The 27,436-nt window shown below is 47.2% G+C and overlaps 1 protein-coding gene across 1 annotated transcript in view; it reads left to right on the top strand.

Moving 5' to 3' along the window:
* Positions 1-27,436, top strand: part of PKD1L1 (polycystin 1 like 1, transient receptor potential channel interacting) — a 901,078-nt gene that overhangs the window by 600,619 nt on the left and 273,023 nt on the right. Inside the window, exon 50 of the mRNA XM_073549827.1 lies at positions 11,171-11,255. Coding sequence (XP_073405928.1) covers positions 11,171-11,255 — 85 coding nt within the window. The remainder of the gene's footprint in view (positions 1-11,170; positions 11,256-27,436) is intronic.

The raw sequence follows: 27,436 nt of genomic DNA, 5'->3' as shown, positions 1-27,436 counted from the left end.
AGGGGTAGAAATATATATATTTAGACACACATAAACCACAAAATTATAACATAGATACAGCATGCTCTTGCCAAGACGTTTCCCCCTCAAGTAACATAAAGTAATTTGTGAAAATATCACGCACTTTGAGGCCAGAGAGCGGTCTACGTTGATGGATGATAGGTGGTCTCGCCCTACGCACATTGGTCAACCCACGCACAACACCTCCAGAGGAGGAACAATCATGTATCCTGGTGAAATTATGAAGAACCACACAGGCTTTAACTACTTCATTAACATTTTGTTCACTCAGCTGAATGGCAGACTGGAGTACCTGCCATTTGGCACAAAGAATGCCAAAGGAACACTCCACCAGTCGCCGAGCACGTGCTAGGCGCAAGTTAAAAATTCTGCGCCTGTCGTCAAGGTTGCGCCGGTGATATGGCCTCATGACATTGCGCGTTAACTGAAAAGCCTCATCTGCTACAAGGACATAAGGGACAGATTCTTGAGTGGAGCTGGTAGCTGGCGTGGTGGTGGTAGATCCAACTGGTTGGTGCATAGCCGCCGAGCCATAATGGAAGTATTGAAGACTCGAGAGTCTCCCGTCCTTCCATAGGCCCCAATGTCAACAATTATAAACTTGTATTGAGGGTCGGCCAGAGCCAACAATACAACAGAAAAGTATTGTTTATAATTGAAGAATTGGGAGCCAGAGTTTGGTGGCTTACGCACCCGGATATGTTTGCCATCAAGGGCCCCAATACAATTAGGAAACTGGCATTCCTCCTCAAAGTCCCTTGATATCCTCAACCAGTCTTCCATCCTGGGCTCGGGCATGACGAGTTGATGTAGTCTTGACCATATTTGACTACATGTCGACCTGACTATGCCAGAAATGGTAGATCTTCCAATCAGAAAATCATGGTGGAGGGCGGCATAAGACAGGCCAGTGGACAGGAAGCTGAAGAACAACAGAAAAGGAACCTTTTAGAATGCACAAATTAAACAAAAAAAAGGTACATACATACAAAACTTGTTATGAATTCACATCTAATAACACACTTATTTTGTTGCACAATGACTAAGTGATATTCAGTACATCTTACACATAACATTCTGGTCTGTAAGTTTCAACATATCTGGAATAAGATGAGGGCATTAAAATTAGTCCATGAAGCAAAAAATACATACTTTGGGCAACACATCATGAACATAGAGAATGTGGTTGTGTAGCACATACCGTAATGTGAGTAGAAGTCGCTCCTCTGCAGATATAGCTTTGCGCATTCTTGTGTCCTGAAAGGTTATCCCAGGGCGCACTGTCTCCAAGAGTCGATCAAATATTGCAAGGCTCATGCGACAGTATTGGTAGAATTTTGCAGGATGCTCCCGCAGAGAAGAATAGAGGCGGTGAAAATGACCTCTTGTGAGTTGTTGCCTCAAAAGTGGATGTACCCGCATGCGTCTCCTCCTCCGCGGATCCACTATAACTGGGTATGGTTGACCAAAGCGGCGTGACAAAAGCCAGTTGAAGAGAACCTGCTCAGTTGTGTTGAAAGTCAGACTGTCTGCCATGTTGCACATACAACAGCAACACACCTAGTGAAGGCAAGGTCACAAATGGACAGAATGGAGGCAGCCACCTGTTCCTGAGGAAATAAATAGGGTGTAGGCTAATTATTTAAATAGTTAGCAGGCCTCAAAACCGTTAAATGTCCATTTTGCAAGCCTGCGAGAAAATCTCGCAATACGGATTCCATACGGATTACATACGGATTACATACGGATGCTGACATGCGCAAAATACGCGACCACACCTTGCTTACGGATGACATACGGAGCACAATTTAGGGGTCATTCATCCGTATTACGCATGTGAACTACGGACCGTATTTTGCGTCGGTTAGTGTGACCCCAGTCTAAAATTAGAAATATCCCTGAACCAGTGGCTTTGGACAGCAATAATGCCAAACGTCATCTATAATTTTCAGCTCAGCACCACAAACCATGCAGCTTGTAGGTACTAACTATGGTGTCTAAGTAAATAAACAATTTGGACCCTTTTTACAGAAAGCATTGGCGGAGAACATGCACCAGGCTTGCAAAACCCTGAAGCCAGTTGTCAAAAGTCTTTGCAACTGTAAGCTTTGTGTATGTAACCTTCTCAAGAAACCCTTTCCCTATCAACCATCACATGTTAACTCGAAACAAGTGACCAAATATCCACAAACTCCCCTTTCAAGATCTTGTTTTTCAATGGACAGATGAGTACATCACAGAAAATGAAGTCTTTGAAAGTGAAGTTATTGATGGCTTCTGATTGCTCAGGCGATCGAACGTGCTTTGCAGCAGAACTGATTGACTCAGCAAGTAAAGCATTGTCTATAAGTCAAGATTAAAAAAAGCTTTTTAGTCTGTTAATTAAATCATTAGTTGTAGGTAGTCTCTGAGAACGAGGCTTCCCCCCACAGGAAGACTCAGCCATTGCAGGTGTCCCAGGAACCCCAGCAATTACCTTTGACTGATTACCACTGACATTACAGGTGATTGTTCAATATGTGGGTGTAAATTGTAAAATCCACTGTACTCTTGTTGAGTGGATCTTCTCCTCCTCCTTTGTGATTATTTCCTCCTCTGCAATGTTCATCAGAACTGGATATTGAACTGACTCAGAAAATCAAGAGGACCAGCTTTGCAAATGAAATTCACATCTGTGTCAAGCATGCTGGCAGCAATGATGGCCCCGCCATTTTTTAAATCCACGACGATGACAACTGTTTTTGCTGTTGATCATATCATATTCACCACTTAAAAAAAAGAGGACAGAAAGTTGAAAATGGTCTATTCACACCCCCCATCAGAGACCTCCTTGCCACCCTTTCTTTGGCATGAGAACAACATCCAGAAGATGAAGGAAAAAAGGTGCTATGAGTTTGCTGAAGGTGACACAGCATGAGTTTTTCTTGTGAAATTCTCAATAAGTTTGATGTGTCACATGAACCTCTTTCCAATGGAAAAGGTAAAGTTGGATCCAAAATGGCCACCATGGTCACTACCCATCTTAGAAGGTTTCCCCCCTCCCATATCCTAATGTGCCAGAAACAGGAAGTTGATATCACCAACCATTCCCATTTTATTTAGGTGTATCCATTTAAATGGCCCACCCTGCACTTTATAAAATGGGGTCACTTGATGGTGTTTTTGCATGGCATCTTAGGACCTCTGAATATGCCACCCACAATCTATTTAAACAAAATCTGAATTCAAATAGACACATTTTGCTCATTCCCTTTCTGAGCCCTGCCATATGCTCAAACAGTATTGTACAGCCACATATGGGATAATGCCACATCCAGTAGGAAAGTTGTTATAAATTGTGGGGTCCATTTTCAGCTTTTACCACCATGAAAAGATTTGAGGCTAAAGTGATATTTTACTGATAAAATGTAATTTTTGATTTTCATGAAAAATTCTGTGAAGCTCCTATGCTCACTACACCCCTCGATGGTTTCCTTAAGGTGTTTAGTCTCCCAAATTGGGTCGTTCTTTTTCTTTACAAGTCCTGTCACGCAGCAAAACATTAGTTTTTGATCACATATGGGATATGACCCTATGGTTGGTAAAAATTGCATAATACATTTTGGTAGGGGCTGGCTGGCACTTTTCAGCCTGGGGGGCAATCTAATGGCAGTGGCTCTCGAGTTGCAGTGGCCCTCCTTTTCCCTGATTATCTCTGGCCGTTGCATTAAAGCAGCAGAGATAACAGGCTTTAAAAACAGGCTGGTACATAGATATGGGAACAGTAAGGAGCTTGCTGCATAGATATGGGAGCAGAACCAAGCTTACTCCAGAGATATGGGAGCAGAAAAGAGCTTATTCCAAAGATTTGGGAGCAGAATGGAGCTTTTACTCCAGAGAATTGGTAGCAGAACCAAGCTTAATCCTGAGCTATGGGAGCAGAACCGAGCTTACTACAGAGAAAAGGGAGCAGGACCGAGCTTATTACTGAGATATGGGAGCAGAATCAAGCTTACTTCAAAGATATGGGAGCAGAACCTAGCTTACTACAGAGATATGGATCAGAACGGAGAATACTCCAAAGATATGGGAGCAAAACGGAGCTTGCTACAGAGATATGGGTGCAGAACTGAGCTTACTACAGAGATATTGGAGCAGAACTGAGCTTACTACAGAGAAAATGGAGCAGAACCGAACTTACTACAGAGATTTGAAGCAGAACAGAGCTTAGCACAGAGATATTGGAGCAGAACCGAACTTACTATAGAGATATGTGTTATACTGTATATATAGTATATATAGTGCAATGGCCTCAGTTCCCACCTTAAATATAGTGCAATGGCCCCAGTTGCCCATATAAACAGTATGATGGCCCCAGTTCTCCCCACATACAGTGGGGAAAAAAAGTATTTAGTCAGTCAGCAATAGTGCAAGTTCCACCACTTAAAAAGATGAGAGGCATCTGTAATTTACATCATAGGTAGACCTCAACTATGGGGGACAAACTGAGAAAAAAAAATCCAGAAAATCACATTGTCTGTTTTTTTTTCATTTTATTTGCATATTATGGAGGAAAATAAGTATTTGGTCAGAAACAAGCAATCAAGAATTCTGGCTGTCACAGACCTGTAACTTCTTCTTTAAGAGTCTCCTCTTTCCTCCACTCATTACCTGTAGTAATGGCACCTGTTTAAACTTGTTATCAGTATAAAAAGACACCTGTGCACACCCTCAAACAGTCTGATTCCAAACTCCACTATGGTGAAGACCAAAGAGCTGTCAAAGGACACCAGAAACAAAATTGTAGCCCTGCACCAGGCTGGGAAGACTGAATCTGCAATAGCCAACCAGCTTGGAGTGAAGAAATCAACTGTGGGAGCAATAATTAGAAAATGGAAGACATACAAGACCACTGATAATCTCCCTCGATCTGGTGCTCCACGCAAAATCCCACCCCGTGGGGTCAGAATGATCACAAGAACGGTGAGCAAAAATCCCAGAACCACGCGGGGGGACCTAGTGAATGAACTGCAGAGAGCTGGGACCAATGTAACAAGGCCTACCATAAGTAACACACTGCGCCACCATGGACTCAGATCCTGCAGTGCCAGACGTGTCCCACTGCTTAAGCCTGTACATGTCCGGGCCCGTCTGAAGTTTGCTAGAGAGCATTTGGATGATCCAGAGGAGTTTTGGGAGAATGTCCTATGGTCTGATGAAACCAAACTGGAACTGTTTGGTAGAAACACAACTTGTCGTGTTTGGAGGAAAAAGAATACTGAGTTGCATCCATCAAACACCATACCTACTGTAAAGCATGGTGGTGGAAACATCATGCTTTGGGGCTGTTTCTCTGCAAAGGGGCCAGGACGACTGATCCGGGTACATGAAAGAATGAATGGGGCCATGTTTCGTGAGATTTTGAGTGCAAACCTCCTTCCATCAGCAAGGGCATTGAAGATGAAACGTGGCTGGGTCTTTCAACATGACAATGATCCAAAGCACACCGCCAGGGCAACGAAGGAGTGGCTTCGTAAGAAGCATTTCAAGGTCCTGGAGTGGCCTAGCCAGTCTCCAGATCTCAACCCTATAGAAAACCTTTGGAGGGAGTTGAAAGTCCGTGTTGCCAAGCGAAAAGCCAAAAACATCACTGCTCTAGAGGAGATCTGCATGGAGGAATGGGCCAACATACCAACAACAGTGTGTGGCAACCTTGTGAAGACTTACAGAAAACGTTTGACCTCTGTCATTGCCAACAAAGGATATATCACAAAGTATTGAGATGAAATTTTGTTTCTGACCAAATACTTATTTTCCACCATAATATGCAAATAAAATGAAAAAAAAACAGACAATGTGATTTTCTGGATTTTTTTTTCTCAGTTTGTCTCCCATAGTTGAGGTCTACCTATGATGTAAATTAGAGACGCCTCTCATCTTTTTAAGTGGTGGAACTTGCACTATTGCTGACTGACTAAATACTTTTTTTCCCCACTGTATCTATTATGATGGCCCAAGTTCTCACCATATATCTACTATGATGGCCCCAGTTCTCCTCACATATATAAAATAATGGTCCCAGTTCTCCCTATATATAGTATGACGGCCCCAGTTATCCCTATATATATAGGTATATATATATATATATATTATGACGGCCCCAGTTATCTATATATATGTGTATATATATATATATATATATATATATATATATACAGTATAATGGCCCCAGTTCTCCCATATATATAGTAGGATGGCCCCAGTTCTCCATAAATAATGTCACCACGCCGTCTGCGTGAGCACACTGAAGTCTCAGGAAGCTGCAATCTGCAGCTTATGAGACAGACCAGGACTTCCACTAGGAATTTCATGGCCCCATACTGGCAAAATTTTCAGGTTCCCTTTAGACTCGGCCCAGTTTCCACACCAGCTCCGCCTCCACCATCCCACCACCCACTCTTGGAAAAACTCATCTTCACCACCACATCCTCACCAATCAGATATTAACAGTTCCCATCAAACACCAGATCACATTCATAACCAACAGCTTTTGTTATGGCCAAAATAATTTTTAAGCTGATACCATGACACAGTAGACTCTTTCGGCTGGGCCCTACTCTACTTTAAACTATTAAAAATAAATATATATTTATGTATTTTTCTTTAAGGGAATGAGTCACATACATTTACATTTTTTTTAAACAACCATTAATACCACATACAAGGAACAAATACCACCGCACCATGGCCAGACCATATATCACCACCACATAGTGACTGAATAATACCACATACAAGGAACAAATAGCACCACACCATGACCAGACCACATATTACCACCACATAGTGACTGAATACTACAATACTGATCATTAATTAAAAAAACACAATACTAAGTGCCATTGAATACAGGAACTTTATTTACTGTCAGTGTACAGGTAATACAGTGATCACCACTGCCAGTAACATTATACACAGGAGCTCTGTATATAGTATACAGTGTAGACTGTCAGGGTACAGGTAACACACTGACTCACCAGTGATGTCTCTAGCTGAAGTCCTTCATCTTTGCTTTTCTTTTTCATCCAGCACAGACCACCATCACTTCTCCCAGCCAGGACTCGTCTCTGCATAAAATATCACAGTTACCTAGAGCACAAGTTCCAGAGCACATTCCCCACTTTTTCCCTTTCTTCTACACTACACATCTGAACACAGAGGTGTACCCACAATCAATATATAATTGATTATTATGCAACCCACCATTCCAAATATAAATTATAATCCACCACTGTGCAACCACTAACTATAAATAGCCACTTTCCCCATTTAATGTATAAATTAATTAGCACCTGTCCTCTTTCCCTCAATTCATTTCCAGGCACTTCATCAACGCCCCCCACTATGCACCTCCCGCTGTAACCCTAACCCTGATTCATTATATTTACATGCCCCTCCCATCTCAATTCATTGTCATGTCTTTCTCTCCCTCCCTCTATTCATTATCAACTGCTCTACCCCACATTCAATACATCATTTACTCCCCCACCCTCAAAATTCATTATTAGTTCTCCCCTAGATCATTATTTGCTCTCCCCACCCCCAACCTTCAATTCATCATTTGCTTTCCCCACTCCTCACCTTCATTTTAATTGCTGTGCCCCGTTACTCACACTGAATTCATCATTTGCAGTTCCCCGTCCTCTCCCCCACTTCATCATTTGCAGTCCACCCACTTTAATTTGATGTCCCCTTACTTCATCCATTGCAGTACCCTATCACCCCTAACTTCACCTGCAGTGCCCCCTATCCCCCTTCCATTTCATCATGTGCAGTCCCCCCTCAGACACTTCATCATGTGCAGTCCCCTTCCACCACTTTATCGTGTGCAGTCCCCCTTACCCACCCACTTCATCATGTGCAGTCCCCCTTACCCCCCCACTTCATCATGTGCAGCCCCCTTTACCCCCCACTTCATTATGTGAAGTCCCCCTTACTCCCACTTCATCATGTGCAGTCCCCCTTACTCCCACTTCATCATGTGCAGTCCCCCTTACCCCCACTTCATCATGTGCAGTCCCCCTTACCCCCACTTCATGTGCAGCCCCACTCCCCCTACTTCATTATGTGCAGTCCCCCTTACCAACCCACACTTCTTCATGTGCAGTCCCCCTTACCCCCAATTCATGTGCAGCCCCCCTTACACCCCGCTTCATGTGCGGTCCCCCTTACTCACACTTTATCTTGTGCAGCCCTACTCCCCCCACTTCATCATGTGCAGCCCCACTCCATCATGTGCAGGCCCATTCCCCCCACTTCATCATGTGCAGCCCCACTCCATCATGTGCAGCCCCACTCCCTCCACTTCATCATGTGCAGCCCCACTCCATCATGTGCAGTCCCACTTCATCATGTGCAGCCCCACTCTATCATGTGCAGCCCCACTCCCCCCACTTCATCATGTGCAGCCCCACTCTATCATGTGCAGCCCCACTCCCCCCACTTCATCATGTGCAGCCCCACTCCATCATGTGCAGCCACACTCCCACCACTCCATCATGTACAGCCCCACTACATCATGTACAGCCCCACTCCCCCCACTTCATCATGTGCAGTCTCCTTTATCCCCCAAATTCCATCATGTGCAGTCCCCCTTACACCCCCCCACTTCATCATTTGCAGTTACCCCTCACCCATTGCATTCATTTTATAAAGAAAACAAAGAATGTTTTCATACTTACCTCACAGTCGCTCCCCAGCAGCGCGTCTCTGCTTCCAGCATTTGGTACATGTTGGCGCGTTTGCGATGACATTATCACGCACGCCCAACACCTGACCCAGAAGTACAGAGAACATGGAGGGAGCGGAAGCTGCACAACCACTAAGGTTAGATGGCCTTGCACAGCTCCCGGCCCCAGTGTGATAGGACTGTGATGCGGGCAGCTCTGTCTGGTGTTGGCCGCGTCACAGTACGGCGTTCACAGCTGTGCACAATTTGCTGTGCGGCCGGCCCTGTACAGCTGTTGGGAGAGCGGCCTGGGTGGGCATTGGCCTCTCTGCCACCCGGTCCAGCCTGCCCCTGCATTTTGGGGTTTATTGTCTTGTGTTTCCTCCTGTAAAGTGGCAGATTCAGGGCTAAAACAAATTTTTACTGGAAAAAACATATACGGTATTTTTTTGTTTTCTTATTTCAGTATTATAAAATTCTGTGAAACATCTGTGAATACAAAATGATCACTACACTCCTAGATGAATTCATTATGCAGTCTATTTTCTACTATTTTTGTACCTCAAACACTCTGCAAATGAGACAGAGCATCTACCATCTTCATCAGTCAAATTTGCGCTCCACTAATCAGACAAACTTTCGTTTTTGACCTTATATGAGATATCAGCTTATTCGGAACAAATTTTGATGTCCGTTTTCTCCTATTACCCCTTGTGAAAATGATCAACCATAAGGTTAAAAGGACATTTTACTGGATAAAACACATTTTTTTGTTTTTATATTTCAGTACTTGAAATGTTCATTACATAGAGGAATTCTTTGAGGGGTCTAGTTTTTAAAATGAGGGGAGATGGTGGGGGGTTTATGCCGTTTTGGAACCTCAAGGGCTCTGCAAATTCAGTTTGGCATCTGTAATCTATTCCAGTTAAATTTTGCTCTCTAAAAATTGTATAGCACATCTTCACTTCCAAGTACTGCTGTAGACCCAAACAGCAGTTTTTGACTACATATGCTATAATAACCCCCTTTGAGAGAACCGTAACAAATGGTAGGATCCATTTTATCCTATTGTCCCCAATGAAAATGACAAATTTGGGGCTAAATTAATATTTTAGTAGAAAAAATATTTTCTTTGTTCCACTTTGCATTAATTCCTGTGAAGAACCTAAAGGGTTACCGTGTTTTCTGACAGCAGTTTTTAATAATCAGAGGGGTTAAGTTTTTAAAATTATATCACTTTATGGACTTTTCCAATACATTGGCCCCTCAAACTCATTTCAAACATAATTAGATTTTTAATAAAATAAAATTTGTAAATTTACTTAAAAAAATTAAAATGAAAAGGACATTTGAAAAATTACAATGACAAACAGTCATATGTTAAAGTTTGGGCACCCCTATTAATGTTAACCTTTTTTCTTTATAACAATTTTGTTTTTTGCAACAGCTATTTCAGTTTCATATATCTAATAACTAATGGACTCAGTTATATTTCTGGATTCAAATAATTGATTAGTGGTGCCCAAACTTTAACATATGACTGTATAGTACACATATGAGAGATATTGCTTATTAATTAGTATGTGTAATATGATTATCTGAATTTAAAGATTGTTTTTCAGTTCTGCCATTCAACCTACATAAATTTACCACTAACAAGAAGTACAATATGTCACAAAAAAAACTGACAATCACTGGGGTATTTTAAAGCATTCCATAGTTGCTACCTCCTAAAGTGACATTTTAGATTTATTTAAAAAATGTTGTGTCACGGGTCCTTCTCCAATACCAAACAGTCAACAGAGCGAGGGAAGGGTGAACAATCCCAAGACCTTTATTATAGGCAAAAACAAAAGGTCCATAAACAATCCACCACACTGAGGATGCAATAGTCCAGAACACGAATGTAGTTCAGTAACAGGATGAGTCCAATAATCCAGCAGACAGAGGATAAAATGGGTGCATATGCTTCTCCTTCTCTTGACATGCTGTCTTCACACGATCATCACCACATAGGGTCTAACTTGTACAGCTCCTGTCCTCCCTCAGCCCCCTCCTAATGTACAGGGGTAGTTAGACAGGTTGGGGCGGTTTTCAGGTGTCCCAGGCCTGACAAAGGTGCCTTAGGGATTAAGACACTACAGGGGGTTCATCAAGAGGCATAGATACAGTCAGATTGCAGACAGTAAATGAGCTCATTCAATTATCAGACTTTTGGAAGGTAAATGAGACTCCAGACAATATGGGGAATACACGGAATGATACAGGGCAACAAGAGAACACTATGGAAATCCGTAAAATATAAATAGACACAAAATGATACCCGCATAACATATCACACCATCACATGGGGCTTGTTCATTAACGTCAAAATTGGCTCCATCAATAAGCGGTTAAATATAAAAAATATACGTAAATAACTGCTTTTCTCCTTACTTACAGGTTTGGCCCCACAAAATGTGTACTATGGTTACATGCAGTGTTTTTCTCACTGATCTACTGTATTTTTATCATCCAGCCTTCTATGGTAAGACAAATTTTATATCTGATTTTATAATTATATGAAATGTTTTAAAGTGTAGTATAGTAAGGCTGTGTACCCACGTAAGCGTTTTTTTCATGTTTTTAAAGCGTTTTTACAGGCAAAAATGCTTAAACGCTTACAAGAAGCATCCCATTCATTTTAATGAATTCCGCACTTTTTGTGCACATTAATGCGTTTTTATACCGCGAAAAAAACGCATCGCTGTAAAAAACGCAGCATGCTCATTAATTTTGCGGAAAAATCCTCATTTCTAACTATATTCTATGAGCAGGAGGATGCTCCTGAAAAAACGCATTAAAAAACGCGCAAAAAACACGCAAAAATCGCACAAAAAAAGCGCGTTTTTCCTGGGAAGGAGTCCATTTTTTACTGCATACGTTGGTACATAGCCTAAAAACAAGAAAAGGAAAGCTTTTATTCTGGAACATTCAATTAGGGAAGATTTCCAGTCTCCTTGACAAAGTAATATTTTTTTCTTTTCCTATTTACGTCTTTAGCTGAAGTGATTATTATATCAATATATGAAGTAAAAATGGAAAGAAACATTTTTTAACCAAACGGGACTTAGCCCTTACATGACTTTTGACGACTTTTGCCATACATGATGGCTGATGTAATCAGCATTTAATCATGTGCCTTTAACTGCATGGTGTTAACCTGTTAAACCCTTTTTAACATGACTATTAACCTGCCATCAATCTCTGAAAGCAGAATTTAACACGCGTATGCAGGGGGTTCCACTCTCAAGTCAGCACGCACATTACATGATCGTGAGTGCCAATAGGTTGTCATGACAACCAGGGGTCTGCTGATGATACCTATACCTGTCATTACTATCCTCTTGTGAAATCCAGCCCATGGCTGGCATTACTAGGATATCATGATTTTAGCTATACATAGCACAAGTGATCAGATGATCTCAGCTTCATGTCCCTAAGTTGTAGGGGGTTTCACTCTCTCTGGTAGGCATTAGGCTTTAGATTTTAGATAGAGCTCACACTGGCAATGCAGTTGTGATCCAAGCACATGCCGTTTTTATTGCTTTCCACAGGTTGCAAATGAATAAAATAAACTTATAAACATAAATCCCTAGCGTTGTCCAGGTGCTAACTAAACAAAGCAGACCTTGACTGCTCATGCATGGCTGAGCTAGCTCCAGACTGGAAAGCATGTATTTGGAAGTCGCCTTGCTACACTTGTAAGGAGAGCTTTAAACTAGAACAACATGGGAAGGGAAGCAAAAGACCAGAAAAAGCCATACACCTGACAAATGCTATTGAGAACTCTGCTATTAGAAGTGGAAAGGAAGAACAAAGACGAAAGAATCTAATTAATAAAAACATTGGAGAAAGAGAAACCAATCACAAACTAAAATGTTTCTATACTAATGCACAAAGCATGGGCAACAAACAAGGAGAATTGGAACTACTAACACAGGAAAAGAAATATGATGTCATTGGAATCACTGAAACTTGGTGGGACAATACACATGATTGGAATACAAGACTAGAAGGATACAACTTATTTGCAAGAAACAGATTTGATAAGCGAGGAGGGGGTGTCGCATTGTATGTTAGAAACGCGTATATCTGCACAGAGATTGAAGCTTCAGAGACTGGGAGTTCTGTGGAAACTGTTTGGGTAAGAATACAAGGACAGAACAATGGAAAGGACACCATTGTAGGCATTTACTACAGGCCGCCTGTGCAAGCTGAAGATATGGATGAACTCTTTATGCATCAAATGGCCAAGTTCTCCAAAAAATATGACATAGTTGAAATCTCCCATGACAACTATCCAGACATTTGTTGGGAATCTCTCTCAGGCAAAACTAACAGGTCAAGGAAATTCTTATCCTCTCTTGCTGACAACTTTATCTTCCAAAAGGTAAGGGAGAAAACAAGGGGAACTGCTACCTTGGATCTAATCCTTATAAACAGGGAGGAAATGGTTGAGGAGGTAAAAGTGGCTGGGACCCTAGGAGGTAGCGACCATGCTATTTTAGAATTTTGGATAACTAGAGGCGGAAGACCTGTGAAGACTCAGACATCAAGGTTAGATTTCAGAAAGGCAGATTTTAAAGGATTCAGAAAGAGAATTGGAGGGATCCAATGGCTGGATATCCTTAAAGACAAAAATGTCCAGGAAGGATGGGAAATCTTGAAAAATGAAATTCGCAAAGCACAGTTGTTAACAATTCCGAAAAGAGGGAAGAATAGGAAGCATTTAAGGAAACCAGGATGGATGAACACAGAACTTAAGCACATGCTAAAAAGGAAGAAAAAAATGTTTATAAAATGGAAAGAGGGAGGCATATCTAAAGAAGAATATAATGCTGTCTGCAGAACCTGCAGGGCACAAATCAGATTATCTAAAGCTGAAAATGAATTGAGGCTTGCAAGAGATGTCAAAAGCAATAATAAAGGATTTTGGGGATATGTCAAAAGTAAAAGAAAAGTCAAAGATGCTATAGGATTTTTACAGGATGAAAATGATGAAATGGTAAGACAGGATGTTGAGAAGGCTGAACTTTTAAATTCCTATTTTGCATCTGTTTTCTCTCAGAAAGGAAATGTAACATCAACTGTTATTCACTGTCCTATTAAGGGAATAGAAGAATCCAGGATATCTATAAACAGAAAGATAGTGAGGAAACACTTAGCTAACCTAAATGAATTCAAGTCTCCAGGTCCAGATGAATTACACCCCAGAGTACTGAAGGAGATAGCAGAAGAAATTTTCGAACCCCTCTCCATAATCTTTGAAAATTCTTGGAGAACAGGAGAAGTGCCAGAAGACTGGAGAAGAGCAAATGTTGTTCCTATCTTCAAAAAGGGGAAGAAGGTGGACCCAGGCAACTATAGGCCGGTGAGTCTGACTTCTATACCAGGAAAGATCTTTGAACAAATTATTAAACAACATGTATGTCAATACCTGGATAAGAATGAAGTGATTAAACAGAGTCAGCATGGGTTTGTAACTAATAAGTCATGTCAGACTAACTTAATTTCCTTCTATGATGGTATCACTGATTGGGTGGATCAAGGAAATGCTGTAGATATAGTATATCTTGACTTCAGCAAAGCATTTGACAAAGTCTCTCATACAATCCTTATTGAAAAAATGACTAAGTATGGAATGGACAAGGCAACTGTTAGGTGGATTCATAACTGGCTTAGTGATCGGACACAAAGAGTGGTCGTAAATGGCTGCACATCCAGTTGGAAGAATGTCTCAAGTGGGGTACCACAGGGCTCTGTCCTGGGCCCTGTATTGTTCAACATCTTTATCAACGATTTAGATGAAGGAATTGAGGGTAAACTGATTAAATTTGCTGATGACACAAAGCTAGGAGGGATAGCTAATACTAGAGAAGAGAGAGAGAGGATTCAAAAAGATTTAAATAAACTGGAGAAGTGGGCAGCAACTAACAGAATGGTTTTTAACAGGGAGAAATGCAAAGTACTACATCTGGGCAATAAAAATGAAAAAAGCATATATAGAATGGGAGGAATAGGGCTAAGTGACAGCACATGTGAAAAAGACTTGGGTATACTAATAGATCACAGACTGAATATGAGTCAACAGTGTGATGCAGCAGCAAAAAAACAAATGCAATTCTAGGATGTATTAACAGAAGCATACAGTCTAGATCACGTGAAGTCATTATTTCCCTCTACTCCTCTTTGGTCAGACCTCATCTGGAATATTGTGTCCAGTTTTGGGCACCACATTTTAAAAAAGACATCAACAAACTGGAGCAAGTTCAGAAAAGAGCGACCAGAATGGTGACCGGTCTGCAAACCCTGTCTTATGAGGAAAGGTTGCAGGATTTGGGAATGTTTAGTTTGCAAAAGAGAAGACTGAGAGGAGACTTAATAGCTGTCTACAAATATCTAAAGGGCTGTCACATTGTAGAAGGATCAACTTTATTCTCATTTGCACAAGGAAAGACTAGAAGCAATGGGATGAAACTGAATGGGAGGAGACACAGATTAGATATTAGAAAAAACTTTTTGACAGTTAGAGTGATCAATGAGTGGAACAGGCTGCCACGAGAAGTGGTGAGTTCTCCTTCAATGGAAGTCTTCAAACAGAGGCTGGACAGACATCTGACTGGGATGATTTAGCGAATCCTGCTTTGAGCAGGGGGTTGGACCAGATGGCCCAGGAGGTCCCTTCCAACTCTACGATTCTATGATTCTATGATTCAGCCTGGTCAAACAAAACAGTTGTCCAAAGCAAGCAATGATACTTGTGGTTCACAGCACAAGGCCTGTGCAGACTCTTCTCAGGGAGGAATTCTGGCCTGTCTCTCTTTTTCTAGATCCAAGACACATCCAGTCTGGTCAGCTTCCCTGAGCTAACTGACTATGGAGAACAGCTAGCCTGGTTACATGCAGGCCAGCCAGGTGATCTAATCAGAACCTGTACAGCTAGGATTTATCCCTAGCCTACCTGGCTTTGCTACATAGTTTTTAAAAATATTAAAAACTAAAAAAACACAAGTTAAAATCACCCCTTTTTACCCTAAAAAACAATAATAAACATATATTTGGTATCATCGCATTTGTAAAAGTCTGTATTAAAATATAAAGTAAATTAATTCAATCAGTAAACAGTGTAATAAAAAAGTATAAAACGCTAGAATTATGTTTTTTTGGCCACCTCAACAATGCAATAAAATGTAATAAGAGGTGATCAAAATATCGTAACTACACAAAAAATGATATCAGTAAAAATATAAGCTCAGGGCGTAAAAAATATGCCCTCAAATAGCCCCATATTCCTAAAAATGAAAACTTTACGAGTTTCGGAAATTGGCGACAAGCTAATTTTTTTTCTTACAAATTTCCAGTTTTTTCCCACTACTTAGGCTACTTTCACACTTGCGTTTTTTTGCGCTGCGCTGCGTGTGCAGTGCAAACGCGCATAAAAAATGCATCATGCGTTTTTTATGCATTTTCTTGTTTTTTTGCACATGGTTTTCACCCATAGACTATAATGTGTTTTTGGGTGAATTTCGTGCGCATTGCGTGCGCATGCGTTTTTTTGAGACAGGTCGGGCGCACAAAAATTGCAACAGGATGCATTTTGTGCGCCCGGGCGCACACTACAAAAAAAGCATTCACATACAAACGCGTACAAACGCATGACTATGCACACCCATGTTAAGTATAGGAAAAAACGCATACGCATTTATGAGCAAAAACACAGAGCAAAAAAACGCAAGTGTGAAACCAGCCTTAGAGAAGTTTTCATAGTAACATAGTTAGCAAGGCTGAAAAAAGACTTTTGTCCATCCAGTTCAGCCTATATTCCGTCAGAATAAATCCCCAGATCTTAGTGCTTCTAAAGAACCTAATAACTGTAAGATACAATATTGTTACTCTCCAGGAAAACATCCAGGTCTCTCTTGAACCCTTCGACTGAATTCACCATCACCACCTCCTCAGGCAAGGAATTCCAGATTCTCACTGCTATAACAGTAAAGAATCCTCTTCTATGTTGGTAGAAAAATCTTCTCTCCTCCAGATGCAGAGAATGCCCCCTTGTGATCGTCACCTTCCTTGGTATAAACAGATCCTGGGAGGGATATTTGTATTGTCCCCTTATATACTTATAAATGGTTAGTAGATCGCCCCTCAGTCATCTTGTTTCTAAACTAAATAATCCTAAATTTGCTAATCTCTCTGGGTATTGTAGTTCCCCCATCCCCTTTATTATAGTGGTTTGAAAACACCACTATATTGTAATCCGAACGCTGCTAACTTCTTCTTCTTCTTCTTCTTCTTCTTCTTCTTTTTCTTATTATTATTAAGTTGATTTCCGCAATTAATACAGCCCGAACCGCTACACGCACAGACGCCGTTGAGGTGTCGTTTCGAAGCCAGTGTCCATGAGAGGTGTGCTAAGTATTTTTCGTGTCGATCGGATTTGTAGTTTTTGCGCAATTTGCGTTTGAAATTTTTTTTCCCGTCATTGGAATGCACTGTCTCCAATGCTTTTCAATGGGAAATGGCAAAACGTGCCCTGAGGCGATTGAAATGGCAGTTAAGCTCATTGATATGCGCAGGCACACCCAGTTACTATGCCAACGCCTACGAACGTCACATGACGTCCCAAGGACAGAGCTTCTGCTACATAATATCAGCTCTTAAAGCGAAACCCACAGCACTAATGCAAATCTAGCTTCATCACATGACAAATGCCCCTGAGAGAGAATGTCCGCCAAAGTGGATTTAGAAGCCCAGTAAGCCACCCTGGCTCTTAAAGGGCTGACGTGCCAAAGTGATTCTTAAAGGGCCGGCGCACCGAAATGAGTCTTAAAGGGCCGGCGCGCCAAATCGAAAGCTGAGTGACCCCAGGCTCCAAATCGGAGGCTGAGCCACCCCAGCCTCCGAATCGGAGGCTGAACCACCCCGGCCTCCAAATCGGAGGCTGAGCCACCCTGGCCTCCAAATCGGACCCAGTGTGGCCCCGCTCAAAAAATCAGACCCAGAGTGGCACAGCCCACCAAATCGGATCCTGAGGGGCCCCGCCCACCAAATCAGACTCTGAGTGGCCCCGCCCACCAAATCGGACCCTGAGGAGCCCCGCCCACCAAATCGGACCCAGAGTGACCCCGCCCACCAAATCGGACCCAGAGTGTCCCCGCCCACCAAATCGGACCCAGAGTGGCCCCGCCACCAAATTGGACCCAGAGTGGCCCCGCCCACCAAATCGGACCCACAGGGGCCCCGCTCATCAAATCGGACCCTGAGGGGCCCCGCCCACCAAATCGGACCCTGAGGAGCCCCGCCCACCAAATCAGACCCAGAGTGACCCCGCCCACCAAATCGGACCCAGAGTGGCCTCGCCCACCAAATTGGACCCAGAGTGGCCCCGCCCACCAAATCGGACCCAGAGTGGCCCCGCCCACCAAATCAGACCCAGAGTGGCCCCGCCCACCAAATTGGACCCACAGGGGCCCCGCTCATCAAATCGGACCCTGAGGGGCCCTGCCCACCAAATCGGACCCTGAGGAGCCCCGCCCACCAAATCGGACCCAGATGGACCCCGCCCACCAAATCAGACCCAGAGGGGCCCCGCCCACCAAATCGGACCCAGATGGACCCCGCCCACCAAATCAGACCCAGAGGGGCCCCGCCCACCAAATCGGACCCTGAATGGCCCCGCCCACCAAATCGGACCCAGAGGGGCCCCGCCCACCAAATCGGACCATGAGGGGCACCGCCCACCAAATTGGACCATGAGGGGCACCGCCCACTAAATCGGACCCAGAGTGGCCCCGCCCACCAAAATGGACCCAGGGGGCTCCACCCACAAAATCAGACCCTAAGGGGCCCCACCCACAAAATCGGACCCTGAGTGGGCCCGGCCACAAAATCAGACCCTGAGGGGCCCCGGTCACAAAATCGGACCCTGAGGGGCCCCACCCACAAAGTCAGACCCTGAGGGACCCCAGCCACAAAATCGGACCCTGAGGGGCCCCAGCCACAAAATCGGACCCTGAGGGGACCCACCCACAAATCCAAACCCTGAGGGGCCCCACCCACAAAATCGGACCCAGAGGGGCCCCACTCACAAAATCGGAACCTGAGGGCCCCCACCCACAAAATCAGACCCTGAGGGGCCCCGCCCACCAAATTAGACCCTGAGGGGCCCCACCCTCAAAATCAGACCCTGAGGGGCCCCAGCCACAAAATCGGACCCTAAGGGGCCCCACCTACAAAATCGGACCCTGAGGGGACCCACCCACAAATCCAGACCCTGAGGGGCCCCGGCCACAAAATCGGACCCTGAGAGACCCCGGCCACAAAATCGGACCCTGAGGGGCCCCAACCACAAAATCAGACCCTGAGGGTCCCCGGTCACAAAATCGGACCCTGAGGGGCCCCACCCACAAAATCAGACCCTGAGGGACCCCAGCCACAAAATCAGACCCTGAGGGGCCCCAGCCACAAAATCGGACCCTGAGGGGCCCCACCCACAAAATCGGACCCTGAGGGGCCCCACCAACAAAATCGGACCCTGAGGGGCCCCGCCCACCAAATTAGACCCTGATGGGCCCCACCCTCAAAATCGGTCCCTGAGGGGCCCCACCCACAAAATCGGACCCTGGCCACAAAATTGAACCCAGAGGGGCCCCGGTCACAAAATCGGACCCTGAGGGGCCCCACCCACAAAATCAGACCCTGAGGGACCCCAGCCACAAAATCGGACCCTGAGGGGCCCCACCCAGAAAATCGGATCCTGAGGGGACCCACCCACAAATCCAGACCCTGAGGGGCCCCGGCCACAAAATCGGACCCTGAGAGACCCCGGCCACAAAATCGGACCCTGAGGGGCCCCAACCACAAAATCAGACCCTGAGTGGCACAGCCCACCAAATCGGATCCTGAGGGGCCCCGCCCACCAAATCGGACCCTGAGGGGACCCACCCACAAATCCAGACCCCACCCACAAAATCAGACCATGAGGGGCCCCACCCACAAAACTGGACCCTGAGGCATCCCGGCTACCAATACAAGCCCTGAGGAGCCCAGGCCACCGAATCGGATCCTGAGGGGCCCCACCCACCAAATCAGACCCTGAGGCCAAAGTGGCCCCTGAGAGGCACCCACACTTAAAACAGATCCTGAGTTGAAAGTCTTGCAGGGGAAGCAGGCAAGTCTCTCTTAAAGGGGCAGCCCGGCACCATTTCAAACCACTATCTGTACTTCCTTCAGGAAATACACATCTAGTTATTATTATTAAGTTGATTTCCGCAATTAATACGGACCGAACCGCTACACACACAGACTCCGTTGAGGTGTCGTTTCGAACCCAGCGTCCATGAGAGGTGTGCTAAGTATTTTTCGTGTCGATCGGATTTGTAGTTTTTGCGCAATTTGCGTTTGAAATTTTTTTTTCCCGTCATTGGAATGCACTGTCTCAATGCATTTGAATGGGGAAATTTTGCTATAGACAAAACGTGCCCTGAGGCGATTGAAATGGCAGTTAAGCTCATTGATATGCGCAGGCAGACCTAGTTACTATGCCAACGCCTACGAACATCACATGACCTCTCCAAGACAGAGCTTATGCCACATAATATCAGCTCTTAAAGCAAAACCCACAGCACAAATGCAAATCTAGCTTCATCACATGACGTATGCCCCTGAGAGAGAATGTGCGCCCAAGTGGATTTAGAAGCCCAGTGAGCCACCCTGGCTCTTAAAGGGCCGACGCACCAAAGTGATTCTTAGGCTGTGTGCACACGCTGCGGATTAGGTGCGGTTTCATCCACGCGGCTTTTGTAAAATTCGCAGGTGAAACCGCAGGTCAAAAGACCTGCGGTTTTACCTGCGGATTGCTCTGCGGTTTTGCCCTGCGGTTTTTCATCTCCTCAATGGAGGAGATGGCAAACCGCAGGGGAATCCGCAGAAAGAATTGACATGTCAATTCTTTCTGCGGATTGAAAACCGCAGATAATCCGCGCGGAAAATTCCGCACCGTCTGCACTGCGGTTTTTGATTCCCATAGGGAATCATGGTACTGTACACCGCAGCAAAAACTGCTGCGGGTCCGCAGCGTCCGGAACCGCAGCAAAATCCACAGCGTGTGCACACAGCCTTAAAGAGCCGGCACACCAAAATGAGTCTTAAAGGGCCGGCGCGTCAAATCGAAAGCTGAGTGACCCAAGGCTCCAAATCAGAGGCTGATAGACCCTGGCCTACGAAAAGGAGGCTGAGCCACCCTGGCATCCAAATTGGACCCAGAGTGGCCCCGCCCACCAAATCGGACCCAGAGTGGCCCGCCCACCAAATCAGACCCAGAGTGGCCCCACCCACCAAATCGGACCCTGAGGGGCCCCACCCACAAAATCGGACCCTAAGGGGCCCCACCCACAAAATCGGACCCTGAGGGGCCCCGGCCACAAAATCGGACCCTGAAGGGCCCCACCCACAAAATCGGACCCTGAGGGGCCCCAACCACAAAATCGGACCCTGAGGGGCCCCGGCCACAAAATCGGACCCTCACGGGCCCCGGCCACAAAATCGGACCCTGAGGGGCCCCGCCTACAAAATTGAACCCTGAGGGGCCCCAACCACAAAATCGGATCCTGAGGGGCCCCACCCACAAAATCGGATCCTGAGGGGCCCCAACCACAATATTGGACCCTGAGGGGCCCCACCCACAAAATCAGACCCTGAGGGCCCCGGTCACAAAATTGGATCCTGAGGGGCCCCAACCACAAAATCGAACCCTGAGGGGCACCAACCACAAAATTGGACCCTGAGGGGCCCCACCCACAAAATTGGACCCTGAGGGGCCCCACCCACAAAATTGGACCCTGAGGGGCCCCACCCACAAAATTGGATCCTGAGCGACCCCACCCACAAAATTGGACTCTGAGGGGCCCCGGCCAAAAAACTGGACCCTGAGGGGCCCCACCCACATAATTGGACCCTGAGGGGCCCCGGCCACAAAATCAGACCCTGAGGGGCCCCGGCCACAAAATTGGATCCTGAGGGGCCCCAACCACAAAATCGGACCCTGAGAGGCTCCGGACACAAAATCGGACCCAGAGTGGCCCGCCCACCAAATCAGACCCAGAGTGGCCCCACCCACCAAATTGGACCCTGAGGGGCCCCACCCACAAAATCGGACACTAAGGGGCCCCACCCCCAAAATCGGACCCTGAGGTGCCCCGCCCACCAAATCGGACTCTGAGTGGCCCCGTCCACCAAATCGGGCCCTGAGGGGTCCCACCCACAAAATCGGACCCTGACGCCAAAGTGGCCCCTGAGAGGCACCCACAGTTAAAACGGATCCTGAGTTGAAAGTCTTGCAGGGGCAGCAGGCAAGTCTCTCTTAAAGGGGCAGCCTGGGCACCATTTCAAACCACTATCTGTACTTCCTTCAGGAAATACACATCTAGTTCTTCTTATTATTATTCAGTTGATTTCCTCAATTAATGCGGCCCGAACCGCTACACGCACAGACTCTGTTGAGGTGTCGTTTCGAAGCCAGCGCCCACGAGTGGTGTGCTAAGTATTTTTCGTGTCAATCGGATTTGTAGTTTTTGCGCAATTTGCGTTTGAAATTTTTTTTCCCCGTCATTAGAATGCACTGTCTTTTCAATGGGAAAATGTTGCCACAGTCAAAACGTGCCCTGAGGAGATTGAAATGGCAGTTAAGCTCATTGATATGCGCAGGCACACCCAGTTACTATGCCAACGCCTACGAACTTCACATGACCTCTCCAGAACACAGTTTCTAGCAGATAATATCAGCTCTCAAAGCGAAACCCACAGCACAAATGCAAATATAGCTTCATCACATGATGCATGCCCCTGAGAGAGAATGTGCGCCAAAGTGGATTTAGAAGTCCAGTAGGCAAAACTAACTCTTAAAGGGCCGAAACACCAAAGTGATTCTTAAAGGGCCGGTGCACCGAAATGAGTCTTAAAGGGCCGGCGCGCCAAATCGAAAGCTGAGTGACCCCAGGCTCCAAATCAGAGGCTGAGCCACCCTGGCCTCCAAATCCGAGGCTGATCGACCCTGCTCACCAAATCGGACCCAGAGTGGCCCCGCCCACCAAATCGGACCCAGAGTGGCCCCGCCCACCAAATCGGACCCAGAGTGGCCCCGCTCACCAAATCGAACCCTGAGGGGCCCCACCCACCAAATCGGACCCTGAGGGGCCCCGCCCACCAAATCGGAAACTGAGGGGCCCCGCCCACCAAATCAGACCCTGAGGGGCCCCGCCCACCAAATCGGACCCAGCTTGGCCCCGCTCAAAAATCGGACCGAGTGGCCCCGCCCACCAAAACGGACCCAGAGAGGCACAGCCCACCAAATCGGACCCAGAGTGGCCCCGCCCACCAAATCGGACCCAGAGTGGCCCCGCCCACCAAATCGGACCATGAGGAGCCCCGCCCACCAAAGCGGACCCAGAGTGGCCCCGCCCACCAAATAGGACCCTGAGGGGCCCTGCCCACCAAATCAGACCCAGAGTGGCCCCGCCCACCAAATCGGAAACTGAGGGGCCCCGCTCACCAAATCAGACCCTGAGGGGCCCCACCCACCAAATCGGACCCAGCTCGGCCCCGCTCAAAAAATCGGACCCAGAGTGGCCCCGCCCACCAAAACGGACCCAGAGAGGCACAGCCCACCAAATCGGACCCTGAGGGGCCCCACCCACCAAATCAGACCCTGAAGAGCCCCGCCCACCAAATCGGACCCAGAGTGGCCCCACCCACCAAATCGGACCATGAGGAGCCCCGCCCACCAAAGCGGACCCAGAGTGGCACCGCCCACCAAATAGGACCCTGAGGGGCCCTGCCCGCCAAATCAGACCCAGAGTGGCCCCGCCCACCAAATCGGACCCAGAGTGGCCCCGCTCACCAAATCAAACCCTGAGGGGCCCCGCCCACCAAATCGGAAACTGAGGGGCCCCGCCCACCAAATCAGACCCTGAGGGGCTCCGCCCACCAAATCGGACCCAGCTTGGCCCCACTCAAAAAATCGGAACCAGAGTGGCCCCGCCCACCAAAACGGACCCAGAGAGGCACAGCCCACCAAATCGGACCCTGAGGGGCCCCGCCCACCAAATCGGACCCAGAGTGGCCCCGCCCACCAAATTGGACCCTGAGGAAACCCGCCCACCAAAGCGGACCCAGAGTGGCCCCGCCCACCAAATAGGACCCTGAGGGGCCCTGCCCACCAAATCAGACCCAGAGTGGCCCCGCCCACCAAATAGGACCCTGAGGGGCCCCGCCCACCAAATCGGACTGTGAGGGGCCCACCAAATTGGACCCAGAGGGGCCCCACCCACCAAATCAGACCCAGAGGGGCCCCGACCTCCAAATCGGACCCAGAGTGGCCCCGCCCACCAAATCGGACCCAGAGTGGCCCCGCTCACCAAAATCAAACCCTGAGGGGCCCCGCCCACCAAATCGGACCCTGAGGGGCCCCGCCCACCAAATCGGAAACTGAGGGGCCCCGCCCACCAAATCAGGCCCTGAGGGTCCCCGCCCACCAAATCGGACCCAGCTTGGCCCCACTCAAAAATCGGACCCAGAGTGGCCCCGCCCACCAAAACGGACCCAGAGAGGCACAGCCCACCAAATCGGACCCTGAGGGGCCCCGCCCACCAAATCGGACCCAGAGTGGCCCCGCCCACCAAATCAGACCATGAGGAGCCCCGCCCACCAAAGCGGACCCAGAGTGGCCCCGCCCACCAAATAGGACCCTGAGGGGCCCTGCCCACCAAATCAGACCCAGAGTGGCCCCACCCACCAAATCGGAAACTGAGGGGCCCCGCTCACCAAATCAGACCCTGAGGGGCCCCGCCCACCAAATCGGACCCAGCTCGGCCCCGCTCAAAAAATCGGACCCAGAGTGGCCCCGCCCACCAAAACGGACCCAGAGAGGCACAGCCCACCAAATCGGACCCTGAGGGGCCCCACCCACCAAATCAGACCCTGAAGGGCCCCGCCCACCAAATCGGACCCAGAGTGGCCCCACCCACCAAATCGGACCATGAGGAGCCCCGCCCACCAAAGCGGACCCAGAGTGGCGCCACCCACCAAATAGGACCCTGAGGTGCCCTGCCCGCCACATCAGACTGAGTGGCTCCGCCCACCAAATCAGACCCAGAGTGGCCCCGCCCACCAAATCGAACCCTGAGGGGCCCCGCCCACCAAATCGGACCCTGAGGGGCCCCGCCCACCAAATCGGAAACTGAGGGGCCCCGCCCACCAAATCAGACCCTGAGGGGCTCCGCCCACCAAATCGGACCCAGCTTGGCCCCGCTCAAAAAATCGGAACCAGAGTGGCCCCGCCCACCAAAACGGACCCAGAGAGGCACAGCCCACCAAATCGGACCCTGAGGGGCCCCGCCCACCAAATCGGACCCAGAGTGGCCCCGCCCACCAAATTGGACCATGAGGAAACCCGCCCACCAAAGCGGACCCAGAGTGGCCCCGCCCACCAAATAGGACCCTGAGGGGCCCTGCCCACCAAATCAGACCCAGAGTGGCCCCGCCCACCAAATAGGACCCTGAGGGGCCCCGCCCACCAAATCGGACTCTGAGGGGCCCACCAAATTGGACCCTGAGGGGCCCCACCCACCAAATCAGACCCAGAGGGGCCCCACCCTCCAAATCGGACCCTGAGGGGCCCCGCCCACCAAATCGGACCCAGAGTGGCCCCCCACCAAATTGGACCCAGAGTGGCCCTGGCCACAAAATCGGACCCTGAGGGGCCCCAGCCACAAAATCGGACCCTGAGGGGCCCCGGCCACAGAATCAGACCCTGAGGGGCTCCACCCACAAAATCGGACCTTGAGGGGCCCCAGCCACAAAATCAGACCCTGAGGGCCCCGCCCACCAAATCGGACCCAGAGTGGCCCCCACCAAATTGGACCCAGAGTGGCCCCGCCCACCAAAATGGACCCAGGGGGCTCCGCCCACAAAATCAGACCCTAAGGTTCCCCACCCACAAAATCAGTCCTTGAGTGGACCCGGCCACAAAATCAGACCCTGAGGGGCCCCAACCACTTGCAGTTCTGAATTACACTCAAGTTTCTCCTTCTTGATGTTACTTATAACTCCACTCATATGAGGGGCAGCTGTGGACTGCTTCGGGGACTCCATACAATCATGTCCCGGCTCACACACGTTGCTGCTGCGTCTTTGAGTCTTAGGTGGGAATAAAGTGGTCACATCTTCTATTCCTCCGGTTTCTGCTGTAAGATCATATTCATTAGTATCACATACAGCCTCGGATACTGGCGCCCGGCCTTGGCGCATTAAACTTAGGAAAGGGCTCTGCACTAGCCCTAATCCCCAGTCTCTCTCCTCCTCACGTTCCGTTCTTATCTATCTTCCTTTTGAACAACTGATCCTTATTTCTTCCTCTTTCCTTGCTAACAGCTCCAGCTCACAGGGAGCTGCTGCAACCAAGTCTTTCTCCAAACTTCCTGTCAGCTTTCCCCTCTAGTGTTTCTAAGCTCCACCCTCCACCCAGCACCCTTCATGAATCAAAGCAGCGCCATAAAGGGTGCTCTTCTGTTCTAAGGTGTCTGTGATGGATGTAGGTGCTGGAGTCTGGTCAGGTGTTACCATCTTACCTGGGGAGTGGGATACTACACATCAGGAAGAGGTGCAGTACCTCTCTGGCGACTGAACCCTCAGGGGCGCCATATACCCCCCCGTTATCCGCAGCATGTCCACATGTTACTGGAACATACAAAATTCTGCTTTTTAAATTAACAGTAGAAAACATCTTCTCTTAATGAGAGGACTATGACTTGAACGTTACAGAACATATTAATAACAGCCTATGTCCTAATACTATCTTATATTATGTCTTAAGTGCTACCTAATTCTTATCACATTGCAAAGTGCTACTGGGGCAACTGCTCTCGCCTATCAGGTTCACCACCAGGTCTGGACATTCTTAGTCCCTGTAACAATACCCTCCTTTGTTAGTTCCTACAAAAATACACTTCAACCATTTTATTCAAGACTATAATTCTATCTTATACAGTAATACACATATATCAAAACATTCCTATCTTACCTATATGACATTTTCAATAAAGTGCTAGTCTCAATTCTTTAGTGACAACCGCCAAACTAAGGTTCACAACTGCTATAAATATACTTAGTTTCTAATTAACCATTTTCTATTTATATTTGTCAAAAAAGTGCATATGTTTCTTCTATCCTCCAGTAAAAGGTATTTGTTATCAAAAGTTATCAAAAATCCTACACTTATTAAACATTCTATACTTAGCATATTTTACAATTATAATAACACTTTTATTGTACAAAGACTGCAATGATCAATGAAAAATGACAGATATTCTCCCAGCCAGGGTATCTTCAAGTGTCCGTGTTCTTTGTGGAGGACCCACTCAAAACCTCCATCGGTGGTCCTCAGTGGGCTGCAGGACATACTGGTCTCGCCGCTTAGACCCTGTCCTCGGCCACACCCAACAGGTTTTTGTTCAGGTCTGTAATTTCTGTGAAATAATGAGTCGTTATCTTTCCTAAAGACCTAAGTAAAACCAAGAGGGAGCACCTTAATAGGCGCTAACTATATACAAGTGGAGTGTCCAGATCACTCAGTGTTCATGATCTCCACAGTTCTATATAAAAGGAACA

Source organism: Dendrobates tinctorius, unplaced genomic scaffold (genome assembly GCF_039654945.1).
Source record: "Dendrobates tinctorius isolate UK_male_01 unplaced genomic scaffold, ASM3965494v1 ptg000162l, whole genome shotgun sequence".
NCBI classification, from domain to species: domain Eukaryota; kingdom Metazoa; phylum Chordata; class Amphibia; order Anura; family Dendrobatidae; genus Dendrobates; species Dendrobates tinctorius.
This window is presented reverse-complemented; position numbering and strand designations above follow the sequence as displayed.